Source organism: Pan troglodytes, chromosome 23, assembly GCF_028858775.2.
Source record: "Pan troglodytes isolate AG18354 chromosome 23, NHGRI_mPanTro3-v2.0_pri, whole genome shotgun sequence".
In the NCBI taxonomy this organism is placed as follows: Eukaryota; Metazoa; Chordata; class Mammalia; order Primates; family Hominidae; genus Pan; species Pan troglodytes.
In genome coordinates this window covers 45,521,472-45,549,459 of record NC_086016.1, presented here as the reverse complement: position 1 = coordinate 45,549,459, position 27,988 = coordinate 45,521,472, and the positions used below count along the sequence as shown (strand labels likewise).

At 49.0% G+C, this 27,988-nt stretch overlaps 1 protein-coding gene across 21 annotated transcripts in view; it reads left to right on the top strand.

The window, feature by feature from the left end:
• EFCAB6 (EF-hand calcium binding domain 6) overlaps nucleotides 1-24,038 on the top strand; it is a 283,240-nt gene extending 259,202 nt beyond the window's left edge. For 9 of the 21 annotated variants that reach the window (XM_016939334.4, XM_016939337.4, XM_016939338.4 and 6 more), the window contains 5 exons: nucleotides 12,494-12,724; nucleotides 15,313-15,481; nucleotides 17,982-18,166; nucleotides 21,875-22,024; nucleotides 23,834-24,038. In XM_016939334.4, the coding sequence (XP_016794823.3) occupies nucleotides 12,494-12,724; nucleotides 15,313-15,481; nucleotides 17,982-18,166; nucleotides 21,875-22,024; nucleotides 23,834-23,956 (858 nt within the window). In that variant the 3' untranslated portion in view covers nucleotides 23,957-24,038. Of the gene's footprint in view, nucleotides 1-12,307; nucleotides 12,725-15,312; nucleotides 15,482-17,981; nucleotides 18,167-21,874; nucleotides 22,423-23,833 lie in introns of all 21 variants that reach the window. The other 12 variants (XR_010155956.1, XR_010155958.1, XR_010155955.1 and 9 more) reach the window with 5 other exon arrangements.
• The last annotated feature ends 3,950 nt before the right edge of the window (nucleotides 24,039-27,988 follow it).

Below are 27,988 nucleotides of genomic sequence, written 5' to 3'. Positions count from 1 at the left end.
ATTAATACAGTTGCATTTATTATTCTATGGGGCCAAGTAATCAAGGTTTTCCTAATAAAGATTTTTTTTATTTCACCTAAATGAGTAAAATTTTACTCTAATTATAGATGGAAATTAATGACATGCTGACATATCTGGCATTCATCACAGAGAATTCAATTTTAATTGTCCACTAAGAAAACTTCACCATCCTCAGCACATCGAGCCCCTTCCCTAACCAAATTAAACACTTATTTTTAAACGCGGTTTTCTAAAAATAAGCTGACGTGTCTCTTACATGCAGCCAACAAACATATGAAAAAAAGCTCAACATCACTGAGCATTAGAGAAATGCAAATTAAAACCACAGTGAGATACCATCTCACGCCAGTCAGAATGGCTACTATTTAAAAGTCAAAAAACAACAGATGCTGGTGAGGTTACAGAGAAAAAGGAATGCCTCTACACTGTTGGTAGAAGTTGGGAGTGTCAGTTAGTTTAGCCATTGTGGATGACACTGTGGTGATTTCTCAAAGACCTAGAGGCAGTAATACCATATGACCAAGCCATCCCATTACTGGGTATATGCCCCAAGGAATATAAATCATTCTATTATAAAGATATACACACGTATGTACATTGCAGCACTTTTCACAATAGCAGACAAGGAAAAAACCTAAATGCCCATCAGTGATAGGCTGGATAAAGAAAATGTGGTACATCTACACCGTGGAATACTATGCAGCCATAAAAAGGAATGAGAGGCCAGGCACAGCGGTTCACGCCTGTAATCCCAGCATTTTGGGAGGCTGAGGTGGGTAGATCACGAGGTCAGGGTTTCAAGACCAGCCTAGCCAATATGGTGAAACCCCGTCTCTACTACTAAAAATGCAAAAAAATTAGCTGGGCACAGTGGCACGCATCTGTAGTCCCAGCTGCTCAGGAGGCTGAAGCAGGAGAATCACGTAAACCTGGGAGGCAGAGGTTGCAGTGAGCCGAGATCACACCACTGCATTCCAGCCTGAGCAAAAGAGCAAGACTCTGTCTCAAAAAAAAAAAAAAAAAAAGGAACAAGGGACATGGATGGAGTTAGAAGCCATTATCCTCAGCAAACTAACATAGGAACAGAAAACCAAACACTGCATGTTCTCACTTGTAAGTGGGAGCTGAATGATGAGAACACATGAACACATGGGGGAACAACACACACTGGGGCCTGTTGAGGTCGGGGAGGAGGGAGACCATCAGGAAGAATAGCTAATGGATGCTGGGCTTCATACCTAAGTGATGGGATGATCTGTGCAGCAAACACCATGCCACACATTTACCTAGGGAACAAACCTGCACATGTACCCTTGAAACTAAAATAAAAGTTGTTGAAGGAAAAAAATTTAAAAAACAAAAATAAGCTAACGTGTCTCCAATACAGTCCTCATCAAGAACCTCAAACTCTGGCACGAATATTAGGTTGGTGCTAAAGTAATTGCGGTCTTTGCCATTGAAAGTAAAGACCGTAATTACTTTTGCACCAGTCTAATACATTGGGGGATGATTAGCAGAGATTGTGCTATACTTGGGGCAAATGCCCCTGGATGGGCTGATCAACAGCAAAAGCCCAGAGCTCCATGCATTTCCTCCTTGCATGAGTTACTTTGCTGGGGACCTTCTTGGTTGAAGGTGAGGTTCCTGGTAAAGTGTGACATGGGGGTCATTTGTACTCCTAACATGTCTAGACCCTCATGCCATTTTTTGAAAGAGCTCGCAGAAGACGCCAGGACAGTTCAACCATATTAAATTACACTTAACTCCATATTTCATGACTTGGTTTATCTACATTATAAAAACTTATCTCCTACTTTAAAAAAAATCCAACAGTCACGAACGTGAGGGGCCAGCTTTCTTGACTTATCGAGCTCTGTAAGTGAGGGAAGTGACACATCTTTTGAAACCCTTTGGTGCAATTAACCTTTCGGGAAAGGAGAGCAACTTGCAGAGTGCATGAGTTGGAAATGGATGGGTCTTCGTGGCTCTGCAGAAAGCGTGTGATAAAAGGTGGTCGGAACTGGGTCTGCTTGGGTATTGCTTAAGATGATAGACCCACAGCAAGGGCCTCTTTTTGCAAAGCATTTAGATCAGCCCACAGTGATTGCTTGATGACTTTTAATATGCAGATGTATTAGGGAAAGGAACTGCTAAATGTTTCTGAACTTTTTTTTTTGAGACAGAGTCTCACTGTGTCATGCAGGTCGGAGTGCAGTGGTGCAAACTCGACTCACTGCAACCTCTGCCTATCAGATTCAAGCAGTTCTCCTGTCTCAGCCTCTCGAGTAACTGGGACTACAGGTGCCCGCTACCACGCCCAACTAATGTTTGTATTTTTAGTAGAGACAGGGTTTCACCATATTGGTTAGGCTGGTCTTGAACTCCTGATCTCAGGTGATCCACCCGCCTCGGCCTCCCAAAGTGTTGGGATGACAGGCATGAGCCACCGCGCCCGGCCTTCTGAACATTTTAGACATGATATTTCTAAAACAGACACCCCTAGGAAGTGAGAATGATGCTCACAGGAAACAAAACCCTTCAGGCAGGTGGACTTAGGTTTCAGTCGTGCTTCTGCTCTCATCCAGCTGTGTGACCCTGGAGGAGGTGCCCAGCCTCTCTGAGCTTGTGTCTCCCTCGGTGAAGTGGGGATGCACAGTACCCCCCAGGCTCCTCCAGGTGCCCTACGCTCCACCCAGGCTGAACTTCAGCCTTCCCCACCTCAGCTTGCTGCTGCTTCTGCCGGCCCCTGCCCGTGTCTTTCAATGCCTACTCCTCCTTCCTGACTCCATGCAGAGCAAAGCATTTCCTGACCACAATAGATATTCTTTATCTAGCATAGAAGTTCCCTTTTATTCCTATTTGGCTAAGAGCTGTTTACCATGAATAGATGTTGAATTTTATCCAATGCTTTTCCTGTATCTATTGAGATACACAAGTAGTTTTTTGGGTTCAATTTCTCAATATAGCGGATTACATTAACGGACTTTCTGATGTTAAACTAAACTTGAATTCCTGGTATATGCCAAACTTGCTCATGAGGTATTAAAAGTGATTTTGCAGTACAGGATTCAGTTAGCAAGTTTTTATTGTATAATTTGCATTCATGAATTTTCTTTTCTCATCCTGTCTTGTCTGGCTTTGGTATCAATATTACACTAGCTTTGGAGATGGCATTTTTAGTTAATCCCCTTTTTCTGTTTTTCCAGAATAATTTGGGTAAGATTGGAGCTGTCCATTTATTGAACATTGAGTAGAAATGCTTGTAAAGCCACCAAGGCCCAGCATTTGCTTTATAGGAAGATTTTTTTTAACTGCTAATTTTCTTTCAGGATTATAAAGCCATTCAGGCTATCTTCATTTTGTCAGTTTGGGTGACTTATCTTTTCTACAGGAATCTGTCCATTTTTCTCGAAGTTTTCAAATTTATTAGCATAAAATTATTAATAGTGTACTGTTATCTTTTTAATCTCTGCTGAATCTATACTTATACCTTATTTTTTCTTTCTAATATTATTTTTCTCCTGGCTTAATCTTGCCAGAATTTGCCTATTTTGTTACTCTTCAAATTATCAACTTTTCGTTTAGTTGATATTAATTTTCTATTAATTTCTGCTCTTATCTTTATTATTCCTTCCGCTTTAGTTTAAGTTAGACAAAGCTTTCTGATTTCAGCTGTTCTTCTTTTCTTAATGAGCATTTAAAAGTATATATTTCCTTCTAATTACCACTTTAGCTGCATCCAAGTTTTGATATGTAGTTTTAAAATTATAATTCAGTTCTCCATAGTTTTTATTTCCATTTTGATTCCTTCTGTGATCCATAAAACATTTAAAAGTGCTCTCTTTTGTTTCCAAATACATGGATGTTTAAAGTTATTAATTTACCAATTAACTCCATTTTAATCAGAAAATATAATCTGAATGACATCAGTTCTTAGAAATACTTTGAGTTCTGATGTGTGGTCTTTTTTTAATAAATGTTCCATTTGTGGATGGATAGTATGCACAGCCTCCAGTGGCTGAGCGAAGGGTTCCACATATGCTGAGTAAAAGCTTGTTATTTATGCCCTTCAAAAACTCGTTGTCCTTTTTGTCTCTTTGGCCCATCCATCACTAAGAGGTATGTTGAAATCACTCACTGTAATAGTAGATGTATCCATTTCTTATTATTCTGTCCATTTTTATTATAATATATGTATGTGCGTTCAAGGTTAGTTCTTTTTTAAATTAAACGTATGCATATTCAGAGCTCTTATAGCCTCCTACTGAGTTGACCTTTTTTTTTTTTTTTTTTTGAGATGGATTCTCGCTCTGTCACCCAGACTGGGGTGCAGTGGCTTGATCTCAGCTCACTGCAACCTCTACCTCCTGGGTTCAAGCAATTCTCCTGCCTCAGCCTCCCAAGTAGCTGGGATTACAGGCACATGCCACCACGCCCAGCTAATTTTTGTATTTTAGTAGAGGCACGGTTTCACCATGTTGGCCAGGCTGGTCTTGAACTCCTGACCTCAAGTGATCCACCTGCTTTGGCCTAATCCCAAAGGGCTGGGATTATAGACATGAGCCACCTTGCCCAGCTGGATTTTTTTTAAAATACAATCTAATAATATCATTTATTTATATGGATGTTTGACCCATTTACATTTACTGTGATTACTGATATGTATGAGTTTATTTCTGTCATCAAATGTGCTTTCATTTAATGCTTATCTCTTTTATATCGTTTCATTTATTTATTTTTGAGACGGAGTCTCACTTTATCACCCAGGGTGGAGTGCAGTGGCGCCCTCTTGGCTCACTGAAAGTTCCGCCTCCTGGGTTCACGCCATTCTCCTGCCTCAGCCTCCCAAGTAGCTGGGACTATAGGCGCCCGCCACCACATCCAGCTAATTTTGTTTTTTGTATTTTTACTAGAGACGGGGTTTCACCATGTTAGCCAGGAAGGTCTCAGTCTCCTGACCTCGTGATCCACCCGCCTCGGCCTCCCAAAGTGCTGGGATTACAGGCGTGAGCCACCACACCCAGCCTTTTATATTGTTTTTTAAACTCTTATTATCTTATTTTGGATTATGTTTTTTTTTTTTTTTCTTTTTTTCCCCAGGCTTGAGTGCAGTGGCATGATCACGGCTCACTACAACCTCAACTTCTCTGGCTCAAACTATCCTCCCACCTCAGCCTCCCAAGTAGCTGGGACTACAGATGCATGCTACCACCCTCAGCTTATTTTTATGGTTTGTTGGTTGGTTGGTTGGTTGGTTTTTTGTAGAGACTGAGTTTTGCCATGTTGCCCAGGCTGGTCTCAAGCTCTTGAGCTCAAGTGATTCACCTGCCTCGGACTCCCAAAGTGCTGGGATTACAGGCATGAGCCACTGCACCTGGCCAGATTGAGATTTTTTAAATTCCTTTTTTCCCCACTATTGGTTTGGAAATTATATATCTATTTCTGTTATTTTAACCAATAGGTGATAATTGCCCTTGAAATTTTATCGTATGTAACAAAACAAAATCAAAAGTTCATCAGTCTTTTCATTGTTCTCTTTTGCCAATTGGCTTTTAAGGTTTTGTTCACCTGCCTGTAGGGTTAGCAGCTTTCCCGGCCCTACCGATTTCCCGTACTTCCTCATGAGCGCTACAGGGCACACGATATTGAGTTGCCCTAACTCCGATTTTCCCTAGATTTCATTTCATTATTATTCGTTGTTTTAGATCTATCTTGTTTTTTCTCCACAAATTAATCATTAGACTGTTTTATACAGTGGTCATTTGTTTGGTGTCCCCTTCTTTACTCTTCACACCTTAGACCTTTCTTCTGAGATCATTTTCTTTCTCCGTGAAGTATTTCCTTTAGTTATGATCTTAAGTTCGCCCAGTTTTTATCTGAAAATATCTTTTTTTGACCATATTTTTGAAAGGTAACTTTTCTGAGTAGAGACTTTTATTTTATTTATTATCCTTTTTTTTTTTTTGAGACGGAGTCTCACTCTGTCACCCAGGCTGGAGTTCAATGGCATGATCTCGTCTCACCACAACCTCCGCCTCCTGGGTTCAAGTGATTCTCTTGCCTCAGCCTCCCGCATAGCTGGGATTACAGGTGCGCACCACCACACCTGGCTAATTTTTTGTATTTTTAGTAGAGACGGGTGTTTCACCATGTTGGCCAAGCTGGTCTCGAACTCCTGACCTCAGGTGATCTGCCCATCTTGGCCTCCCAAAGTGCTGGGATTACAGGCGTGAGCCACCACGCCCGGCCTGAAAATCTCTTTATTTGACCATATTTTCACAAGGTAACTTTTCTGGGTAGAGAATTTTAAATTGACAGTGATTTCCTCTCAATTTTTTAAAAATATCATTCCACCATCTTCTGGCTCCCACTGATACTGCTTTTAAGGCCGCGCCTTTATGTTCTGCCAAACGTGTCTACTGCATCTGAAACTGTGTGTGTAGGACCCACGAAACCACGTGTTAGCAAGCCCTCCAGGTGGCTCTGATGTGCTTAGGTTTAACAAGGACTGTTGTACTCTATCTTCAGGTTCATTATCTCTCTCCTCAACTGTGTCTCATCTGTTGCTTAATCTATACATTGTATGTTTTAAAATTTATCAATGATTATATTTTTAATTTCAAGGAAGTGTATGTGTTTAAATGAAAAAAAAATCTGACTTGTCAGTTCTGATATTATCTTGCTCCTTGCTGATTTTTAATACCAGTGTTTACTCCTTTAGCTATTTTATACATTGCCTTTCATTCATTTTAATACACATGTCTACTTTAACTATTTCACATATAATCTTGTTATATTCTCTAGCTAATATCAAATATCTGAAGTCTAAATCTGTCTTAGCTTGTTTTTGCCAACTCATGTTTATGGTGACTTGCCTCTTCATGTGTTTAGTGATTTTTATTTCATGAAAGAGCTTATATTTGGCTGAATTTAATCTGGGGGAAATCCTGAGGGGCCTGGACTGAGTATGATTGTCTACAAAGATGATTAGGGTTTGCTTCTTCCAAGTGCCAAAGATGCTGCCAGCCCGACGCTGCTTCGGTTCCTCCACCTTGGGGTCCCATGATGGAGAAACCAAAATGGTTTCACACACTCCAGGCCATGAGCTTCAGGTCTGTGCCCAGCCCGGAGCTCAGAGCCATGCAGGTTTTCCTCACCCAGCCTTGCACTGAAGATACAGCCCATCAGGTAACCTGGCTCATTATGCCAGGATCTCCAGGCCTGTGCCTCAGTCTCCCAACCCCTGAACACCATCAATCCGCAAAACTTTGGCCTCCCAGGATTAGCTTTTGCAAGCTGGCTTTCAGGTTTTTGTTCACCCGTCTTTGGGGTTAGCAGCTTTCCTTGGCCCTTAATGATTCGCTGTACTTCCTTGTGAACTTTACAATGAATTTAAATATATGTTTTTAAAAATATGTATCCATCAACTGGGTGTTTTGTGAACGGAGGCTTATTAGAATGTCTAGGCTGCCATAGTGCCTAGGATCTCTTTAAACTGTAAACTATTTAGAAGTGATAGTTTCATTTTCCAGACATAGGATCTTTTATGATCAGGTTCTATTTGTATTGTATTGTGGCCAGAAAGCATGCAACCTGGCCACTGAAAAAGACACCATTGAAAAAGACATAATCATGTCTGTTTTCATGTCTGAATTCAGACATGATCTGAATAGCTTTTTTTTCTTTTGAGATGGAGTCTTACTCTGTTGCCCAAGCTGGAGCACAGTGGTGCGATCTCAGCTCACTGCAAGCTCCACCTCCTGGGTTCACGCCATTCTCCTGCCTCAGCCTCCTGAGTACCTGGGACTACAGGCGCCCGCCACCACACCCGGCTAATTTTTTTTTTTCTTCTTTCTTTTTTTTTTTTTTTTGCATTTTTAGTAGAGACGGGGTTTCACCATGTTGACCAGGATGGTCTCGATCTCCTGACCTCGTGATCTGCCTGCCTCGGCCTCCCAAAGTGCTGGGATTATAGGTGTGATCCACTGCACCCAGCACTGAATATCTTTTTTATCTGATTTATCTGGAGACTATTTTGTTGCTTTGCGTATTGTTCAGGGTTCTTAGTTGCAGATTGCAGGATCCACACAGGCAAGTTTTAGCAGAAAGAGGTTTTTTTGAAGGATATTAGGATCTTACAGAAGCTCTGGAAGGGCTGGAGAACCAGAAAGGATGTCCCCACGTCCAAGAACGTGGCAGCCAAGAGAAACCCAACTCCACCAGGAGGCTTTTCCAGAAGAAACCCACTGCCACTGCCTCCCAGCAGAGCTCAGCACTGTGGTGCTAAGGGGATGGGACCAAACCCCTCTGCCACCAAACAGACCAGAAGAGCTGATCACCACCTGGGCTCATTCCTTCCTTCCACCTTGCAGGCAGCTGTGTCTGTTGTGTCTGCTACAGAGAAAAATGGGCACAGTAGCTTTTAGCTGCCCAGCCTCTGTAGTTCAAGAAGGCAGACCACATCCAGAGACACGAGGAGGGGTGGCCTGGATAGGAGCCGAGACTTCCTCCTGTAGCTGTGGGGCGGGAGCATAGGTGCAGTCAATTTGATGTAATGTATATTTTCTCCATGAAGTATGGGGTAAGATTATCAGCTGAGAGTGAGGGGAACATAGTGGATATTTAAGAATAGGAAATGGTGCAGAGGGGTTGCCACAGAGAGCAGCAAGGGACATTTACTGGGGAAGGGTTGTGGGCCTGTCTGGCAGTTACAGCAGGAGCTTCCCCAGTAAGCTCAGGGGGAGGCTGGGGAGGGAGGAGTGGAGTGAAGAAGTAGTTGTGTGGGGTCCAAGCTTTGTTCAGGAGGGAGGTGAGGGCTGGGCAGGATGAAGGATAGGGTAAAACAAAGTGGTGGGTGGACGTAGAGCTGGTCTCAAGGAGGAGGGGTGAAGACACAGAGGTGAAGGTTGGAGAGAGAAATGTCTAGAACTAGGAGAGGCCAGAAGAGAGGCCTGTGGACTTGGTGCGGGACTGGGGCTGCCGGAGGGTCTTCTCCCCATTCCTGCGCCACCCTCGGCTCACATCGGTGCCTGAGAGGGGTCCCTTTCCCTCTCTTGCTGCCTTTGCTGGTGCTGGGCTCCTGACGGGGTGGAGGCATCCTAGGCCTCGGGTGAAGCTTTCTCACTGCTCCGGCCCCATCCAGCCCCTCCAGGGCAGCCCTCTCTGCCTCCTGTCTCTGGCGGCTATTGGGCTCATCCCCTCAGACCTCTGCTTTGTAGAGGAGCAGACCTTGGGCCCAAGGGGTCGCTGCCCATTCTGCAAGGATGTCGATCCTTCCCCTCCCCCAGAGCCTGGGTGAGGTTCCCAGTGGAGGAAGGAGGGGTTCTTACCCCTGTCCTAGAGGCAGAGAGTTGAGTGGGTTTCCCCAGCAGCTTAAGGCTTCTGCATCCTAGCGGGGGGTCTGGAGAAGTGGCCCCGCGCACACACTCTCTCACCTCGGGCTTGCAGGTGGATCTAGAGCACCAGCAGAGGTGCGAGGAGAAGGGCTGGGGGCAGGCGGGAGCCGCCCTGGCGCCTGGGTCCCCCAGCTGTCCTAGACTGACACGGCAGCCTGCACGCGGCCTTCAGAACTTGTTCAAAGATGAACTGACTTCTTCCACCCCTCCTCGGTGACTGCCACCACTTCCTCCCACACTTGCCAGGAGTGAGAGCTGGTGGCAAGTCCGGCTCTCCTTGGAGCCTGGGGCTGTGTAATTCCGTCCCTCCCCTTGGCTCCCTGTGACCCCGCGCTCATGGGCTCAGGGGAAGAACTGTGGCTGCAGGTTGCCTGGCTTGTCCCAGTTGATGGCAAGTAGCCCTCTGTTGCCGCTTTTTCTACATCATAAGCAGAGTCGGAACCCATGGTGGTGTCTTTCTCAGGGTTCAGCTGGTGGCTCAAGGAGACGGGATGATTGAGCATGCGCAGACCTCACCACGCTGATGTGGAAACTCACTTGCTTTTGACGCTTTCATAGTCCAGCAGCGTCTTGCCCACGTTTCATGTCAAGCTCACTGGCTGGCAGTTTTTCAGAATCTAGTCTCCCCAGTGTCTGTCCAGCCTCGTTGTGCCCTTCAGCCCCCATCCTGGTGCCGTTAGGCCCATTGGTGTTCTAGGTGCCTCCATGGAGACTGGAGGCCACATGCGGGCTGGGGGCTATTTCCTCCGGTGCTGCCTCCTCCACTCTCCCATTCTGAGGCTCTTCAGTTAAAATAGGATGAAAATAGGAATCCTGTGGTCCCTCATGGCCTCCTCCGCACCACAGAATTTTTTGTTTTTGAGATGGAGTCTTGCTCTTTTGCCCAGGCTGAAGTGCAGTGGTGCGACATTGGCTCACTGCAGCATCCACCTCCCAGGTTCAAGCGATTCTCTCCTCTCAGCCTCCTGAGTAGCTGGGCTTACAGGCTCCTGCCACCACGCCCGGCTAATTTTTGTATTTTCAGTAGAGATGGGGTTTCACCATGTTGGCCAGGCTGGTCTCAAATGCCTGACCTCAGGTGATCCTCCTGTCTCGGCCTCCCAAAGTGGCAGGATTACAGGCGTGAGCCACTGCACCCAGCCTGCACCACAGAATTTAATTAGGGAGTTGGCCAGCCCCAGCCACCCTGTTAGAAGAGGAGATCCTTAGGTGGGAGCCCTGGGATTGTCTCCTGCCAAGCTTCATTTTCACGGCATCTGTCAGCACTCACACCGACCTCCCTCAGTGTTTATCCTTCACGGCATGATCTTCCGCCTCCTCAGCTCCGAGTCCAGCTCAAACAGGAGGGTGCAAGCCTACCGGGTCCTCCCCTACGGGGCTCGTCCTCTCCTGCTCCATGAGAGGGCCTCAGGAGGAGGGGTCAGAACAGGGTTCCGCACCTTCCATCGCCCTCACCTTGAAGCATCCTTCCCCTGGGTCTGACCAGTCTGACCATGTGAGTCTCTTAGGAACTTCAGCCAATGAGCAAACATGTATTGAGCACCTGCTGTGTGCCTGCCCCTTTGCCAGATGTTTGACACTTAAAGTTGATTCTCAGAGGACCCTGCAGGGAGCTTCCAGGCCAGGGGAGGGAGGGGGAGAGATTAGCTGCAGAGGTGGTTTTGACACCACATGGGAAGGTGTCAGGGGGGCCATCTGCCCAGTGGTTTTGGCCAGTGGTCCTGGAGGACACAGGTGGGGGAGCTGATTCCTGTCTGACAGGTTACTGTACTTGGCGCCGGTGAGGTCTGAGACACCGCAGTCACATCCTCAAGGTCCCCTCACTTCTCCACAAAATAGTTTTTCCTCGTTGGTCAGAATGCAATCAACATGAATCTACACGTGTAGTAAAATGACATCAGACCGCACCTGCACTGCGCCCATGCCCACCTCCTGGTTTTGGTGTTTTCACTTAAGACAGAGCCTGGGGAGAAACTGCAGGAAGGGTGCAGGGACCTCACTGTACTGTCCTTGTCACCTCCTGCAAGTCTATAGTTATTTCTAAATAAAAAGTAAAAAGATAAATTGAGAACCTTGTCCCAAACTAAACCTTTTTGCCTTTGCACCCCCAACCCCGACTTCCGTACCTCTCCCTGCTTCTTCTGAGGATTCAAATCAAGCCCAAGACAGTCACTCTAATTTGCTTTGGAAAACCCCAGTAGAGACCCAGAAGCAACTCGGTTTCTGGCAGAGCCCAGGCTTCCAGGGGAAAGCACAGGATGGGAAGGAAGGAACCAGGGTTTGAGCCTCCCCTTGCCTCTCTGGAGGCTGCCTCTCCATCAGCTGTGTTGGAGGCTGGGGCTCCGTCCGGTTTTTGGGGCTGTGCAAAAATCAAATTGGAAGGAGTTGCCCTTCTTCTTCGCTCCCTGAAAGCCCTCCAGTTACCAAAAGTGGCTCATTTAGGATGCATTGAGTCATTTTTTTTCTATCTTCATGGTATGTGGTTTTGATACAGTCTGTGGCATCAGACAGCAAAAATACAAAGCCATAAACCGCTCCCTGGTTTTCCAAATGCCTCCCTTTTCATCTTGTGAGAAGACATTTTTTGCCCTTAGGGTGAAATAAATTGTGGATGCAAGTGCAGGGGCTGAGGGCTGCGTCACCTGGTGAGCTGTTTGCAGAACTCAGGTGTACCTGGAAGGGTGAGAAATGAGTCTGACTGGGCTTCCCTGGGATGAAGGTGGGTGGGGGCTCTGATTTGCATTTTCTCCCAAATGTTCGAATACACTGCAGCTCAGGCACTGTGACTAATCACAAGATTTAATGGCCTTAAAGTGCTCACTGAGGGCCCAATTCAATTAAAAAATGTCCTGCAGAAGCCATGAATAATCCTCTTGTCTTTGCTTTTCCAGAGTCTTCCTGAGGCCTCCGCTGAGCGAAGGCCAAATGGGCGTTTTATTTTTTTAATTTTCTTCTTCACCAGTCACGTGAGTGCTCACCTCCTGCGAGGCCGGCCCATCCCACTTCTCGCTGGGACAGGTGCGACGCTGCCTGTGTTTGCACTGACACCTGGGAAATGACTTCTGCTCCTTCTCCAGTTTGACAGACTCTGGAACGAGATGCCAGTCAATGCCAAGGGGAGGCTGAAATACCCGGACTTCCTGAGCAGGTTCAGTTCCGAGACAGCAGCCACACCAATGGCCACTGGTGACTCGGCCGTGGCCCAGAGAGGGAGCAGTGTCCCCGACATCTCGGAAGGCACCAGATCTGCCCTCTCATTGCCCACTCAGGAGCTGAGACCAGGGTCAAAGTCGCAGAGCCACCCCTGTGTGAGTTCTCCATCCTGCCAGGTGTCCCAGGCCTCCTTTTGCCACATCCACAAATCCCACTGGGGGGGCTTTGGGGGCCCTACTATGGCCCAGGGTTGAGTGGCTGAGAAGACGGGTGAGTCTGGGGTGGGGGCACAGGCAAGGAGCCCACTGGCAGGTCCTTAGCATCCATTCCCTGGGAGGGGGGCAGACGTGGGGATAGGAACGGTGGAGGAGTGGGATGGAAAGGAGGCAAGAGCGGGTGCAAGGTGGGAAAGGGAGCGAGAGGCAGGGCGGGAGGCACCTGTCAGCAGTGCAGTGGTGCTGCCAGCAACTCTGTGCAGAAGGCAAGGCCCTGTGGTCAACTGCGGGCCACCGTCCCTTGAAGCAAGTTATACCCATTTTCCAGTTGAACACAGTGAGGCTCTAAGAGGCATTCTCATGTGATCTTGGTCCCTCAGACATGGAACAACCTGATTTTAAGCCCAGGCCTGTCAAATTGCACAGCCTGGAGCCCTGGCTGAGCCACCCCAGGCCTGGGACGGAGGAAGGTGCCCAGGCTTGCCAAGCCTCTTTTCTTGTCTGCAGGAAGGGATGGCAATGTCATCAGGACAGGGTGGTTGAGAGAATGCCACACCATGCACATGAAGCCACCATCACTATGTGTGACCTTGACCTTGGCTAGTCCATTCTCATTAACTCCATGCAAGTTTATTGCACACCTACTGTGTGCTGGGTATTTTCTATAGCTGAGAATGAACTAAGGTTCCTGCTCTTGTGGAGTTTGTGTTCTTTTAGGGGTAATAGGCAAGAAAAGCAGTATGCATAAGTGTTTATTACATTAAAAGGCGGTAAGTAGAGCAGAGGGAAGAGGGGTCAGGAGCACCCCAAAGATGCCTGTGTCCTAATCCTTGGAAGCTGTGACTATGTTGTCTTACATGGCCAGGAAAGTTAAGGTTGCAAACAGAACTGAAGTTGCTAATCAGCTGGCTTTGGGGAGAGTATCCTTGAGTATGCAGGTGGGCTCAGGGTAATCACATGGGTCTTTAACTGGGAATCCAGAGGCAGAAGGCTCAGGGCTAGAGAGATGCAATCTGAGAAAGATTCCACCTAACACTGCTGGCTTTGGAGAGAGAGGAAGGGGCTGCAAACCAAGGATTGTGGGGAGCCTCTGGAAATTGAAAAGGCAAGAAAATGGATTCTCCCCTTGAGCCTCTGGGCACCTTGATTTTAGCTCAATGAGACCCAGTTCAGACCTCGGACCTCCAGAACTGTAAGATAATAAGTTGGTGTTGTTTTAAGCCACTAAATTCATGGAAATCTGTTACAGCAACAGTAGGAGGCTGGAGGCCTGGAGGCCATGATGAGGACTTTGGCATTCACTCAAGGGGTATGGAGCCTTTGCTTATTTTTAAGCAGCAAAGTGACATAATCTGAGGGACTCTTTAAAGACCACTCTGGGGCCGGGTGCAGTGGCTCACACCTGTACTCCCAGCACTTTGGGAAGCCGAGGCAGGTGGATCACGAGGTCAAGAGATCAGTACCATCCTGGCCAACATGGGGAAACCCCATCTCTACTGAAAATACAAAAATTAGCCAGGCATGGTGGCGGGCACCTGTAGTCCCAGCTACTCGGGAGGCTGAGGCAGGAGAATGGCGTGAACCTGGGAAGCGGAGGTTGCAGTGAGCCAAGATTGCACCACTGCACTCCAGCCTGGCGACAGAGCAAGACTCCATTTCAAACAAAAACAAAAACAAAAACAAAAAAACAAAAAACACTCTGGATGCTGGGGGTGTGGGTCGGTGAGGAGGTCTAGCAGAGGCGATGGTGGCTTGGGATGGGGTGCTGGTGAGACTCTGGATGTATCGTCAAGGTAGAGCCAACAGGATTTCCTGAGGGATCAGATGTGGGATGGAGAGGGTGAGGGAGAGTCAAGGAAGACTTCTAAGGGTTCAGGCTGAGCAACTGGAAGAAGGACCTAATTATCAACTGAGATGCAGGAGGCTCTGAGGTTTGAGAGAAAAACCAGGAATCCAATGGAATTGCATAAGTTACTAATTTAGATAACCACTTGTCAAGGGGGACTTCAGGAAAAAAAAACCTGGGCTAGATTAGAGCCACTCCCTTGTTTTTAAATAGAAAATACAATAAAGCAAAGAACAGCCTCGTACTTGGTCCACATAATGTCTAAATAACAGATATTCTGTGAATGTTTATGGATTGGATGTCTCGTGCCCATGACAAGTAAATCCCTTTCTTGGATAAGACTCTGCCGCTAGTGAAAAAATTTGTTGTTGTCACTTCTCTCTCTCTCACACACACACACACACACACCAGAAATATGTTTACATCTCATCTGTGTAGATTTGAACCTTGGCTACATGGCTATTTCCAAATTATTTTGGTTATTATGGCTTGGCATAAGTACATATAGCCCACCAATGGAAATAAAAGCTACATTGTAAAATCACCATCTATGTTTTATTCTTCATTTTATTTCTGGGCTAATTCTGCCTCTAAAATTGTGAACCTCAAAACTGGAGGTATTTTTGATGACTTCCGTTTTAAATCTTAAGTGAAAAGAGCCTTTTCTTTTCTTCCCTGCTAGACTCCAGCGAGCACCACCGTGATCCCGGGCACTCCACCCTTGCAGAACTGTGATCCCATAGAGAGCAGGCTCCGGAAGAGAATCCAGGGCTGCTGGCGCCAGCTCCTGAAAGAATGCAAGGAGAAGGACGTGGCCAGACAGGGGGACATCAACGCCTCCGATTTCCTGGGTTCGTTCAGATTCTATCTGCTTGGTAATATGTGGTCAGCCCCTGTGGCAAGAGGCTGTTCCCACTGGGTACAAAGCCACACCCCGGGTGGAGGCCAGGGAGCAGCAGAACAGGAAACTGGTGGGAACTTCTGGGTGGGCTGTGCAGCTTACTATACAAAGGTCCCCATGGAGGAGGATTCCGACCACCCGGCCCTCCCAGCAGGGGGCCCATCTGCATGGTAAAGTCAGCGCTGCACTAACTCTGAGCTTTAGAAATCACAGTGGTTGCCACCCTGGGCAGAGTGTGAATGTTCACAGACTCTGACTGCAGAAGGAAATGGAAAAGGTGGAGGAGGGTGGGATGAAGGGGACACTCCTGGGGCTCCATTCCCATCAACATTCACTCTTTGATGTTGTTTCGTTTTTCAGCATGTATCACTTTGGTAAACTTTTAAAATTAAACCAGTGGGATTTATACTTCCAGTAAATGTTCCATCTTGTTTTTTTTGTTTTTTGTTGTTTTGTTGTTTTTTGTTGTTTTGTTTGTTTGTTTGTTTTTGAAACAGGGTCTTACTGTCACACAGGCTGGAGTACAGTGGTATGATCTCAGCTCACTGCAGCCTCTGTCTTCCAGGTTCAAGTGATTCTCCCACTTCAGCCTCCCAAGTAGCTGGGATTACAGGCATGCATCACCATGCCTGAATGTTTTCGTATTTTTTGGTATAGACGGGTTTCACCATGTTGGCCAGGCTGGTCTCAAACTCCTGATCTCAAGAGATCTGCCCACCTCAGCCTCCCAGAGTGCTAGGATCAGGTGTGACCCAACACACCCAGCCCAGTTACATCTTGTTTATGCAACATTTTACATTACAGGAAAATACATCTGACCATGTCACTCCTTGGCTTTTTAGCTCCCCCAACACATGACTAATATACAGACTCCTTTTAAAGGAAAATGTTTTCTTTGAGAGCCTCCAATATTAATATAAATTACTTTTATCATAATCATGACTTTAAAATGCACAAATGAAACCAGGTGTAAACTCTTTAAGTTAGAGCCTATTAAAAAACACTTGTAAATTAAGTATAAAAAATCTGAAATCAGTAATATTCAAATGTTGTTCATTGATTTAATGTAACATTTTGCTGAAGCCAAAACACGCATGTTGGTTGTCACACATATTGGCGTTCCCTTTTTTTGTTAATTCTTTGATTTTGAGAGTGATAAACCTTCACTGTGTTACTGTCCTTATTGCTACTGCTGGCTTTTTCTTTTCAACCATGAACTCATTTAAGTCCCCACTCAGTTATTATGATAGGCTTGTCAGATGTTAGTCATGCATCCAAAATTCAATACTGTAAAAAAAAGCCGATTGCTTTCCAAAAGTCATTCTGTATTTTCTCCTCACTGCTGATGGCCTTCTGTGAGTCAGAGCATCAGAGGCATGTATGGGCCAGTTCCTTGGGGTTCCATGGGCCCCCGCTATGTCCTGACAGGCACCGTGACCTGCTGCTGCTTCCCTGTGTGCAAGGGCAAAGAAATCTCTGCTTCTAGAACGTGCAGCAGTCTCTCTTGGCCTGGCTTGGCATGCAGGTGTCGTTTGCCTGCAGTCTGCTTCCACTGGCCTTCCTCATTTGCCTCAACAACTCACACAGCATTCCACTCCCTGACACTCTGTTCTTTCAGGATGTCAAAACAAAGTCTAGTCTATGAAACTTCAACTCAAATCTTATCTTACATAAGCCTCCTTCAGTTATGAGTTGTCACTCCCAGAGAAGTGTTGTCTTTACAACTGGCAGGAGGATGCGGCATGAGGATGAGTGCCAAGCGTGGGGCGAGCCTTGCTCTTCAGAGGTTCCGGTGGGCCAGCCTCTCGGCCACCAGCAACACTCCCCATGGAGCATCCACATGAGCCTGATCAGAAAGCTGGACTCAGCCCCTGAGGCTGCACAGCTGTTATCTCCTAAAGGTGGTCCCTGTATCCAGAATAAGTTGTATATATTTTTAGATCATCAATGGAATGGAAACTTAAAGCGAGAATTTGCCTTGCATAACAGACACTAGAGAACCTGTCTCTGGTGCCGTTAGGAAATACTTGGTCATAGGGCTGAGTCTGAATTCCATCCCCACAGTCCAGCCCCAGCCAGGCTCACTATGAGCTCAGGGAACCTTCCCCTGCTCCTCACACACCTGACTCTGCCCTGACACGGCGGGGAACACCCCCTTACCTCCCTCTCTGCATTTTGGTCATAGCTCCCATAGTCTCTGTCCATAAGCTGTGACCATGCAAACCCAGGACAGTGTGGGCCAGCGGGACTCAGGGTCCCCCTCCCTGCGGCACTTAGTTTGTCACATGTCTGTCTCCACATATGTCCAGCCACCAACCGTGAGTTCTTTGATGTGAGGACCAAGCCAGGGCCTGAAGCAGAGAAGGTGTCTCAGCAAGTGTTGAATGAATGAGTGAAGAATGAATGAATGAATGAATCGCCACCAATTGAACTGCCATTTTTTTCTGTAGCTCTTGTGGAGAAATTCAACCTGAACATAAGCAAAGAGGAGTGTCAGCAGCTCATTATAAAATACGACTTAAAGAACAACGGGAAATTTGCATACTGTGACTTCATTCAGAGCTGTGTCCTCCTGCTAAAAGCAAAGGAAAGTTCACTGATGCACAGGATGAAGATCCAGAATGCACACAAAATGGTATGTTGCCCACCTGCAGGAAATGTGGGGCCAGGTGGAAAGGGGCGCTTTCATTTTTATTTTTTTCAAGACAGGGTCTTACTCTATTGCCCAGGCTGGAGAACAGTGGTTCACGGTTCACTGCAGCCTCAAACTCCCAGCTTAGGTGGTCCTCCTGCTTCAGCATCCCAACTAACTAGGACCACAGGCACAAGCCGCCATATCCAGCTAATTTTTGTATTTTTATGGAGATGGGATGTATTAGTCCATTTTCACACTGCTATAAAGATACTAGCTGAGACTGGGTAATTTATAAAAGAAAGAGGTTCAATTGACTCACAGTTCCACATGGCTGGGGAGGCCTCAGGAAACTTACAATCATGGCAGAAGGTGAAGGGGGAGGCAAGCACGTCTTACATGGTGGCAGGTGAGAGAGAGAGTGAAGTGGGAACTGCCAAATACTTTTAAAGTCATCAGCTCTCATGAGAACTCACTCACTCTCACAAGAACAGCAAGGGGGAACCTCCCCCATGATCCAATCACCTCCCACCAGGTCCCTCCCTTGACAACTGGTGATTACAATTTGAGATGAGATTTGGGTGGAGACACAGAGTCAAACCATAGCACAGAGTTTTGCCATGTTGCCCAGGCTGGTCTTGAACTCCTGGGCTCAAGCAATCCACCCGCCTCAGCTTCCCAAAGTTCTGTGATTACAGGCATGAGCCACCGCACCCAGCCTTGTTTTTGTTAATTCGTCACACTTGCGGATCACCTAGCTTCACAGAAAAGGTGGACTCAGAGGCTCCAGGAGGCCAGAGCCCAGCCCAGTCCAGTCCTGCTTCCAGCCAGGACTCATCTGTGAAATGTCCCTGGCCTTGCTGCCACCTCCCCCATAGACCCTACTCAGATGATCTCTATACGCATGTGATAACGTGAACAATACTTAGCCACCCCATTTCCTCCGTTACTTCAAGAGGGCCAGGCAGTTGTCAGGTCAGCATGAGACAGCCGGGGTCTGTCGAAGGGGGCAAAAAGCCCACAGCCTGTGTGCTGGGGGCTCGCACCTGGGAGGCAAGGGCTGCGGTAAAGACAAGGCCTCTACTAGGCTTTGGGGATATTGAAAACAGCTCAGAAATGTATTTTCTTGAAAGTAATTTAAGATTTTCTTCCTCTCCTTTTAGAACCCTATAAGGGTCTGGAGACCCCAGAATGGGAACCAGTAGCCTTGATCCCAGGTTTTCTAACTGTTCAGGTGGCAGACACCTGGTTATGGTGGCTCTTCCCAGGCGTCTGTGTGACCAAGGTGTCATACAGTGCCCTGGAGGCAGTGCCTGCTCAGATGACCCAAAAGGCAAAGTGAGGGGTGGGGTGGGTCACAGCACTGGTCAACATTGGAACTAAAAGGGTCTTCATCCACCAGCCATTTGAGATGGGGCCAGGCCCTTTCCTTTGAGTGTGTGTGGTGGATGGAGTCTCTCGTCATCATTTTTGGCGGAAACTACACCCACCATGCATTGTCTACAGTTTTCTCTGTTTCTTTGAAGAGGAATGAAAACCTAAAGCCACTTAAAGGGCAGCTGGAGGGTACACAGTTCTTCTAGATTTTTACCTTTGATTCTCAGCCACTTACAGTTCCACAATTGAAACCCACACCCAGTGCCATCATGGCATCAGCTCCAGCCCTTCCAAAACATGAAGCCAAAAAATGTTTTTAGTACTGAATTAACGTTGAATTGAGTTACGCTGAATTAAATAACAAGTACAAGTACATCTGGTGCTGTCGATTTGGGGAACAAACACAGCTGATTCCGACCACCTTATGACTCAGATGGAGGGACCAGAAGTGTCGGGCTGAAAGCCCTGGCCCTGGCCCCACCCCCCATCTGGCCCCGCTCCCACTCACCCCACCCAAGGGCCACACCTGCCTGGGCCACAGTGGTGAGACTCTAGGGAATGGAGAGTGGGTTAAGCCAGCCACAGTTAAGTAGATGCCATGCAGAAAGTTTCTTCACAGCTAGTTTTGCAATTTTGTGCAAAATCAGGTTCCATCTTAGCCTAGCTTCTAGTTTAGACAAACAGGAGCTAGTATCAAAAGCTTAGACCAAGTTTACAATAAAAAAAAAGACTTTAGACAGTTCTGCCAGCTCAGTTCTTCTGTGCACAGAGAAAAGACTGTCCCTATTCCATCTTCACGGGAGCCACGAACGTGGAGAACATGGAGACACGTGGCCTGCAAGGCCGCCATCAATTCCATCCTTCCTCCGCCTCCCTGGGCCTCAGTTTCTCCTTCTGGAGATCTGTGGAGTCTCTAAGGGCTTGCTAGGAGGTGCACGGGCTTCTGCGGAAGAGCACACCAGTGCCCCCTTCTGAGCCCTCCCCAGTGAAAGGGGCCACCCCAGTCCCCAGCTTCCAGCTGCACTGTCCGTCCTCAGCAACCCCGCAAGGCTGGGGTCAGAGTGGGGCCGTGCTAGGTGCTGCGGGTCAGCCCACAGAGACTGTGGCACTCTCCCCCCGCCCCTCCCAAGGCACCACTCTGTGGTTCAGAAGAGTTCTCCCGCCCCCACTCCTCAAATCCCTGCACCAGACCGGAGTGGATTGAGATTGAACGCTTTTCAGGAGAGAGTAGGCTCCTGACATGGTCCTGGTCACAGCCCTTGTCCCATCTGGCAGCTGCCAAGGCCACCACCATGTAAGTGTGGAGGTCAGGTCAAATGTCTCCCTGCAAAGGAGCTAAAAAGGGGACTTCATTTTCTGGTGATTTGGGAGCTTTCTCCACCCCATTAGGCAGCAGAAAGATGTCCTCGGGGGAAGGCAGCTTGGGTGCCGCCCCTCCCTGCAAGGTAGGTCAGAGGTGGGGGCTCTGGCCGGGCTGGTGGTCCTGCCCTGTGATGTGTGGTGTGGGAGGTCATGTGAGCCCCACACCCTCTCTTCCCCACCTGTGGATCAGCTGATTGGGCAAATTGGCAGCTCATGAAGTCGTGGGTACCTGGGGAGCACACATCATACGTGCCAAATGATGTTAAAAAAAAAAATGAAAGCAGCTTAACCCTGTGCTCATCTGTCTTACATAGTGTTATGTTAAAATTCAACTTTCCCAAGATGTGTTACGCATTGTTGCCTACCGTTCACCTTTCTGATATTCAAACACATTGGGGCTAAATCATGTTCAAATGTCTTGTTTTCAATCTAATAGCACCTAAATGAAGTAATCACAGTGTAGTGTTCTGTCTAATTACTAGATATAATTACAACCTTGTGAATTTTTTTTAACACTGTTCATTATAATAACTTACTAGAAAACACAGACTGAAATCTCTTTTTCTTCTCAAACTATTTTCAAATTGGCCCGTATCTGCCCGGCCATCTCGTTGCATTCCCTGGGAGGTGGTGTGAAGTGTGTTGGGGTCAAAGCCCAAGTCACTTTACCTCCCCGAGTCTCCACTTCCTAATCTGTGAAGTGGGGATAGAGACCTGCCTTCTTTCCGGGTTGCCAGTGGGGAGGTGTAAATGAGATGGCTGATGTAATACACGTTTTTAAACAGCCCACACAATGGTCGGGGGCGGGTGCGCATCTTTGTGAGGAGTTCTGGCAGGCTCCCTCCTGGATTGAGAGCCAGCGGAGCAGGTTGGGAGGTGAAGCCGGAGCAGGGCGGGGCGAGGCGAGGAGGAGCCCACCCCAACCCTCGTGTTCAAAAGCTCCCTCCTCACCCCTTCTTGTCTTGTGTCTAGAAAGAAGCCGGCGCGGAGACGCCATCTTTTTACTCTGCTCTGCTGCGTATTCAGCCCAAAATTGTGCACTGCTGGAGGCCAATGCGGCGCACGTTCAAAAGCTATGATGAGGCTGGAACGGGGCTGCTAAGCGTCGCGGATTTCAGGACGGTGAGCACAGCTCTGCGCCCAGCGCCTCTGCAGGGAGCAGCTGCCAAATGCCAGTGGCCAGAAACTTCCCACGGGGAGCCCTCTACCCGCCGCCGAAGGCCCGGTGTGACCTGGCTGCTTCAGATCTCACTTCCCTGGGACCCCCAAGTTATCCAGTCCTGGGTCCACTCGCCTCACCTTCAGACCCCGGGTTCTCCTTCCCAAAGGTTGCTGGAGCCCTGCGTGGATGCCCCATACCTCCATCGCCAGCTCCTCAGGGTCAGTGCCTGAGCCCAGATTCCTTAAGGCACTGCCATCGCTGCTGCTGCTGCTCCGAGCCCTCTCTCCACATCTGGGCTCTCCTGCAGGCTCTGAAGAGCATCTCTGACCTATACTGGACCTTCCAAGGGGCCTGCAAAGTGAGCCCTGCCCCTGCAGTACACAGCGGGGCTCCACCGTTGTTCATCTGTCCTGATGTCCCTGGGTGCCCTCCATGTCCCACCTCCATAGCCTAAAAAACACCCCGCAGTGGTTTTCCAATCCACATTCACGTTCCTCTTTCCTTCGGGGTTAAGTATAAATCTCAGTCAGGGATTCTCCCTAACTCCCATGCAAAGAAAGGAAGGAAGTAGGGCAGGTTCTGTTATTCCCTTCCGGCAACTTCCCAGGAATTCGGGCGTGGTGCTGGGAAGGGAGCAAAAGAAACCTTGCTCTCCACAGAGTCACAGATCAGATGGCGTAATTGAGGGGCCGTCTCAGACACCAGGCTCAGCTTCCTTTTCTGCCTTCATCCCATGGGGCCCAATGGCCAGGCCTGCTGACCTCAGCCCCATAGGACCTCTGGGCCATCTAGCCCTGCTTTCCAGTCTCCTCCTAGAAACAAGTTATAACGCAAATGTGGATAGGAAATGTATGGCCTCATCTTTATATATTATGAGGGTCTGTCAGGATTTGTTTCAGCTTCACATAATGGGGCGGGGAAAATAGCAGCTTAAGGTGAAAGTTTATTTCACTCCCACATAAAAGAAGTCCAGAGGTAGGAAGGTCAGAGCTGGTGTGGTGGCTGAACAATCATCAGGGACCACATTTTTGCTCTGCTGTTCTCAACTCCTGGCTTCCTTCCTCTAGGCCACCTCATGGTCCAAGGTGGCTGCTGGAGCCCCAGCATCACAGCCATATTCCAGGCAGCAGGTGGAAAAACAGGAGAGAAAAGGGCATGCCCCTCTCTTTTAAAGGAGGCTTCCTGGATGTTCTACATAACATTCTTACTTAGCTTCTCAGGCCAGAACATACCTAGCTGCAAGAGAGGCTGAGACATGTTCCCAGTTAGCTGGATACAGAGGAGCCTGGGAGAGAGTCAGGTTCTATAACTGAAGAGGAAGGGGCAGTCAGTATTGGGTTTACCACCAGCAGGCTCTGCTTCAGGCTGTGTTACGGTCTCATCACAGCAACTCTCTGCACTCAGCACCCACTGGCCCTGCCCTCCCCTGCCTGGGCGCACCCTGAGGCTCTGCCCCAAGTTAGGGCTGCATGGCCAGATCTCCCCTTGTCTGAATACGTTGACCAGCCTTCAGCCCCTCAGGGAGGCAAAGGTGATTAACCTCCTGTCTGCTCCAGTTTCACACCCAGATGCACACAGGGCTGCCCTTGGAGGCTGCTTCCTGTTTGGGCAGAGGTTGAGAGGGCATAGAGAGAGCGCACAGATGGGAGGCTGACATCGGAAGTGGGGTTGGGGATCAGGTGGATGTGTCCCCCAGCCCCTTCCTGGCAGCCTGCCTCCTTAACCTAGGGCACCAAACAAGCCTCAGAGGCCCCTTTTCTGTCTTCCAGGTCCTGAGACAGTACAGCATCAACCTCTCTGAGGAAGAGTTCTTCCATATTCTGGAGTATTACGATAAGACGCTGTCTTCAAAAATCTCCTACAACGACTTCCTCCGGGCATTCCTCCAGTAGACACCCCTGCTGTGTGCCCAGCGGGACGAAAGCCACAGGGCCTGTTTCAAGACTAATAAAATCCTATAATTTGGGGGTTTCATGAATTTTCAAAAAAAGCAAAACTCAAGCCCAAGCCCAGCCCACCTGTCTCTGGGTCGGGGGTAGGCACAGCTGCCCTGGGTTCTGGCATAGGATGCTTGCTCTCCAGGCGCCAGGTGCTACCACTATGTCTTGGGCACCCTCACTTGTTAGTCTGAACAAATAATCTTTGCAAGAATGATTCTTGACACTATAAAATAATTACTAATGCTAACTTTTTTTTTTACACGGAGTTTGGCTCTTTTGCCCAGGCTGGAGTGAAGTGGCGCTATCGGCTCACTGCAACCTCCGCCCCCTGGGTTCAAGCAATTCTCCTGCCTCAGCCTCCCAAGTAGCTGGGATTACAGGCACCCACCACACCCGGCTAATTTTTGTATTTTTAATAGAGACAGGGTTTCGCCATGTTGGCCAGGCTGGTCTCGAACTCCTGACCTCCGGTGACCCACCCACCTCAGCCTTCCAAAGTGCTGGGATTGCAGGCATGAGCCTCTGCGCTAACATTCTTGAAAGCTTGGAATTTCCGGAGGTTTTGTTCATGGCCCCTGCCAGGTGTCTCCTCCAGTCCAGAGCAGTTGGGGCCCTGCACCCCATTACCCAAGGACTGCTGCCTCCTTTGACCCCCCAGCTTCCTGGGTCCTGGGTCAGAGGACATCTGAGCCCCCTGCTGCAGTCAGGGTGGCCATGTCTCTGCTCCTAGAGGCACAGGCACCGACCGCCCCATCGCTGTCTTGCTCAGGGACGCCGGCCAGCCTGACTCCATGAAGAACAACTCACGCCTGAGTGAGACCCCCTGGAGCTTTGGGCCTCCCTCCGCCTTCCTGAGCCCAAGCCTAGTGGCCACTGGCCGTAACCCCCACCAGGGACAGTTCTGAGAGGGCCCTTCCTTGGAACTGACAGGTTTGACAAGAGAAGTTTGAAAATCGTCACTCCGCTTTCAGGGACTGTGACTCAACTGAGAGACTCAGGCAGCGTTTGCCACCTTCTGGAAGGTTCTCCAAGGAACTGGGGAGCAACAGGCAGGATATGGGGTGTGGGGGGAGCACCTCCCCTCCACCTGGGCCCCAGGCCTTGCCCACCAAAACCCCCTTCCCTGCCCCTGCACGGGGTCCAAATGAGGCCACACCCTGAGGTGAGCAGATCTCTCCCTGAGTGGCAGAGCTGCGCATTGGATGGGCGTGATTGGGAGGACAGGCTCCCACCCAGCCCGCGCAGGCCTTCTATTTCCAGGAAAATGTTTCCTGGGATCACCTTTGTTTCCATCTGTCCTTAGTTTCCTCCTCATTTCAGACTGGACCGCTGCAGGGGGAACAGGGTGCTCAGGCAGCCCCAAGTTCAGGGAAGGGGAAGGGGACCCTGAGTAGGCACATCAACAGGGCCATGCAGTGATTACGGGGCAGAGACGCCCTGGACCCCAGCTGCTCCTCCATGTGACTTTGTACCAGGTCCCATCCCTTCAGTGTCCTCATCTGTAGAAATGGTGGGACCACACTTGTGTCACCTTTGTTGTGGGACCTGGGCATGTGGGCAGCAGATGTTCCCATGAGAGAGGCTTCAGCCCAGAATAAGGAAGGCCTGTGAGGGCCAGGGGTGCCAGCCTGAGACTCCGGCCAGAGGCAGGGCAGTGTCAGCTTCCAGTGAACACAGGCATGCCAGACTCAGGCTGAGGACAGGCCAGTGCCAGCAGCCAGTGAGCACAAGTGTGCAGGACTCAGGCTGGGACAGGGCAGTATCAGCACCCAGTGAGCACAGGTGTGCGGGGCTCAGGCTGGGACAGGGCAGTATCAGCGCCCAGTGAGCACAGGTGTGCGGGGCTCAGGCTGGGACAGGGCAGTATCAGCGCCCAGTGAGCACAGGTGTGCGGGGCTCAGGCTGGGACAGGGCAGTATCAGCGCCCAGTGAGCACAGGTGTGCGGGACTCAGGCTGGGACAGGGCAGTGCCAGTGCCCGGTGAGCACAGGTGTGCAGGACTCAGGCTGGGACAGGGCAGTGCCAGCGCCCGGTGAGCACAGGTGTGTGGGACTCAGGCTGGGAAAGGGCAGTATCAGCACCCAGTGAGCACAGGTGTGCGGGGCTCAGGCTGGGACAGGGCAGTATCAGCGCCCGGTGAGCACAGGTGTGTGGGGCTCAGGCTGGGACAGGGAAGTGTCAGTGCCCAGTGATCAGGCTGGGACAGGGCAGTGCCAGCACCCAGTAAGCACAGGTGTGTGGGACTCAAACCCAACGCTTCACACACATCATTATTTAGACTCCTGTGAGCATCCCCATTTGACAGATGAGGAAACTGAGGTACCGGAAGTTTTCCACAGTCTCACAGCTTGCAGGATTTGGCCCAGACAGTGAGTGACAGCCCAAGCCAGCGTCAGAGGCCCTGAAGGTGGGTGGGCAGGCTCCCCTGCAGGCAGCACCAGGACTCACTCAGCCCTGTGCCCACATCCCTGCCTCCAAGCCCTGGCTCCTGCTGGCTCCTCCTTCTGGGACTACTTCTGTTCTCATCTGCACAGCCCGCGTACTCTTCCTCTGAGGCCCAGCTCCAATCCCCCTGTAACCCCTGGGCAGAGGCTGAGCACCCCGTTCAATGCTGTCACCGCTTGGCAGAGAGAGTCGCTCCCTTCTGCACCCAGACTGCTGGGCCCAGACTCCACCCATAGGGTGAGAACACTGACCTGCGCCCCCAGCCTGGCACACAGCAGGTGCTTTAATGCTGGCAGGGCACAGCCTCTGGGTCCCTTTCCCAGAAGGAAAGCTGACCAGGTTCTGCAGGGAGTGCTGGCAAGTTGGGGAGCAACTCTGGTGTTGGGGGCTTCTCTGTGGATGGACTCTGTGAGTGCTGGACTCCCCATAGCACTAGGAGGTGGCTGTGGGGTCAGACCCCCATTCTCTTGGCCACATCTCCCAGCTTCTGGCAAAACAAGTTCTGGATCTTTCCATGCATGTCCCACCAGCACCGCTGGCACCACACTCTGACGTAACAGTTTTAAAATGCAGTCTCCCCTGTAAAAACAAATCAGGTGACACTGAGCTTTCAATGAGCTCTGGAAAGAAGGCTTGGCATCTGCCGGCTGTTATTCCAACCCCAGAAATTGAAAGTGTGTCCCCAAATTTGCAAAGTAACCTATTAAAATCCCCACCATGATGGAGGGTTGCATGCTTAGTGGCGAGGGGCAGATGGATGCCCTGCCCATGTGCCCTGCCTCAGCATTGGAGGCCCCACCTGGGTGCCCAGATCCCATCCTGTGTGCTGGACTTCAGCTTCCCCATGCTTGTTCTTACATATCTTTGCACTTGGCACCAGCAGTTTCTTCCACCTACTCCTCAGGAAATGCCGGGTATTCCTTCGAAACTCTCAAAGCCACCTCTTCCACGAAGCTTTCCTGACCTCCTGAGGCTGAGTCAGTACAATTAGTCTGAACCTGTTCAGCAGCCTTGAGGGTCCATCATTTTTAAGGGTTGAAGAAGGAGGAGGAGAAAGAGGAAGGAAGAAAAGAACAAGAAGTGCAACCGACTGCATGTATGTGGACCTCAAAGCCTAAAATATTTACTATCTGATCCTCCACAGAGCAAGTTTGCTGGGCCCTGCTATACAAATGTCTGGCTTTCAACAAAGAATTTTGAGGTATACCAAGGGCAATTATAAAAACAGTTTGAGAAGACAAAGCAATCACAAGAATCAGACTCAGACGTGACACAGATTTTGGAACCATTAGAAAAATGTTTAAATAACTGGTTTATGTGTTAGAGCGCTAATGGAAAAGAAAGACAACACACGACCAGCCAATTTCAGCAGAGAGATGAAAACTGCAAGAATCAGAAAGGCTAGAAATAAACAAACACAGTAATAAAGATGAAGATTGCCTTTGACAGGCTCATCAGTAGATTCTACATAACCAAGGAAAGAATGAGTGAGCTTGAAGATAGGTCAATAGCATGTATCTAAACCTAAATGCAGAGAGA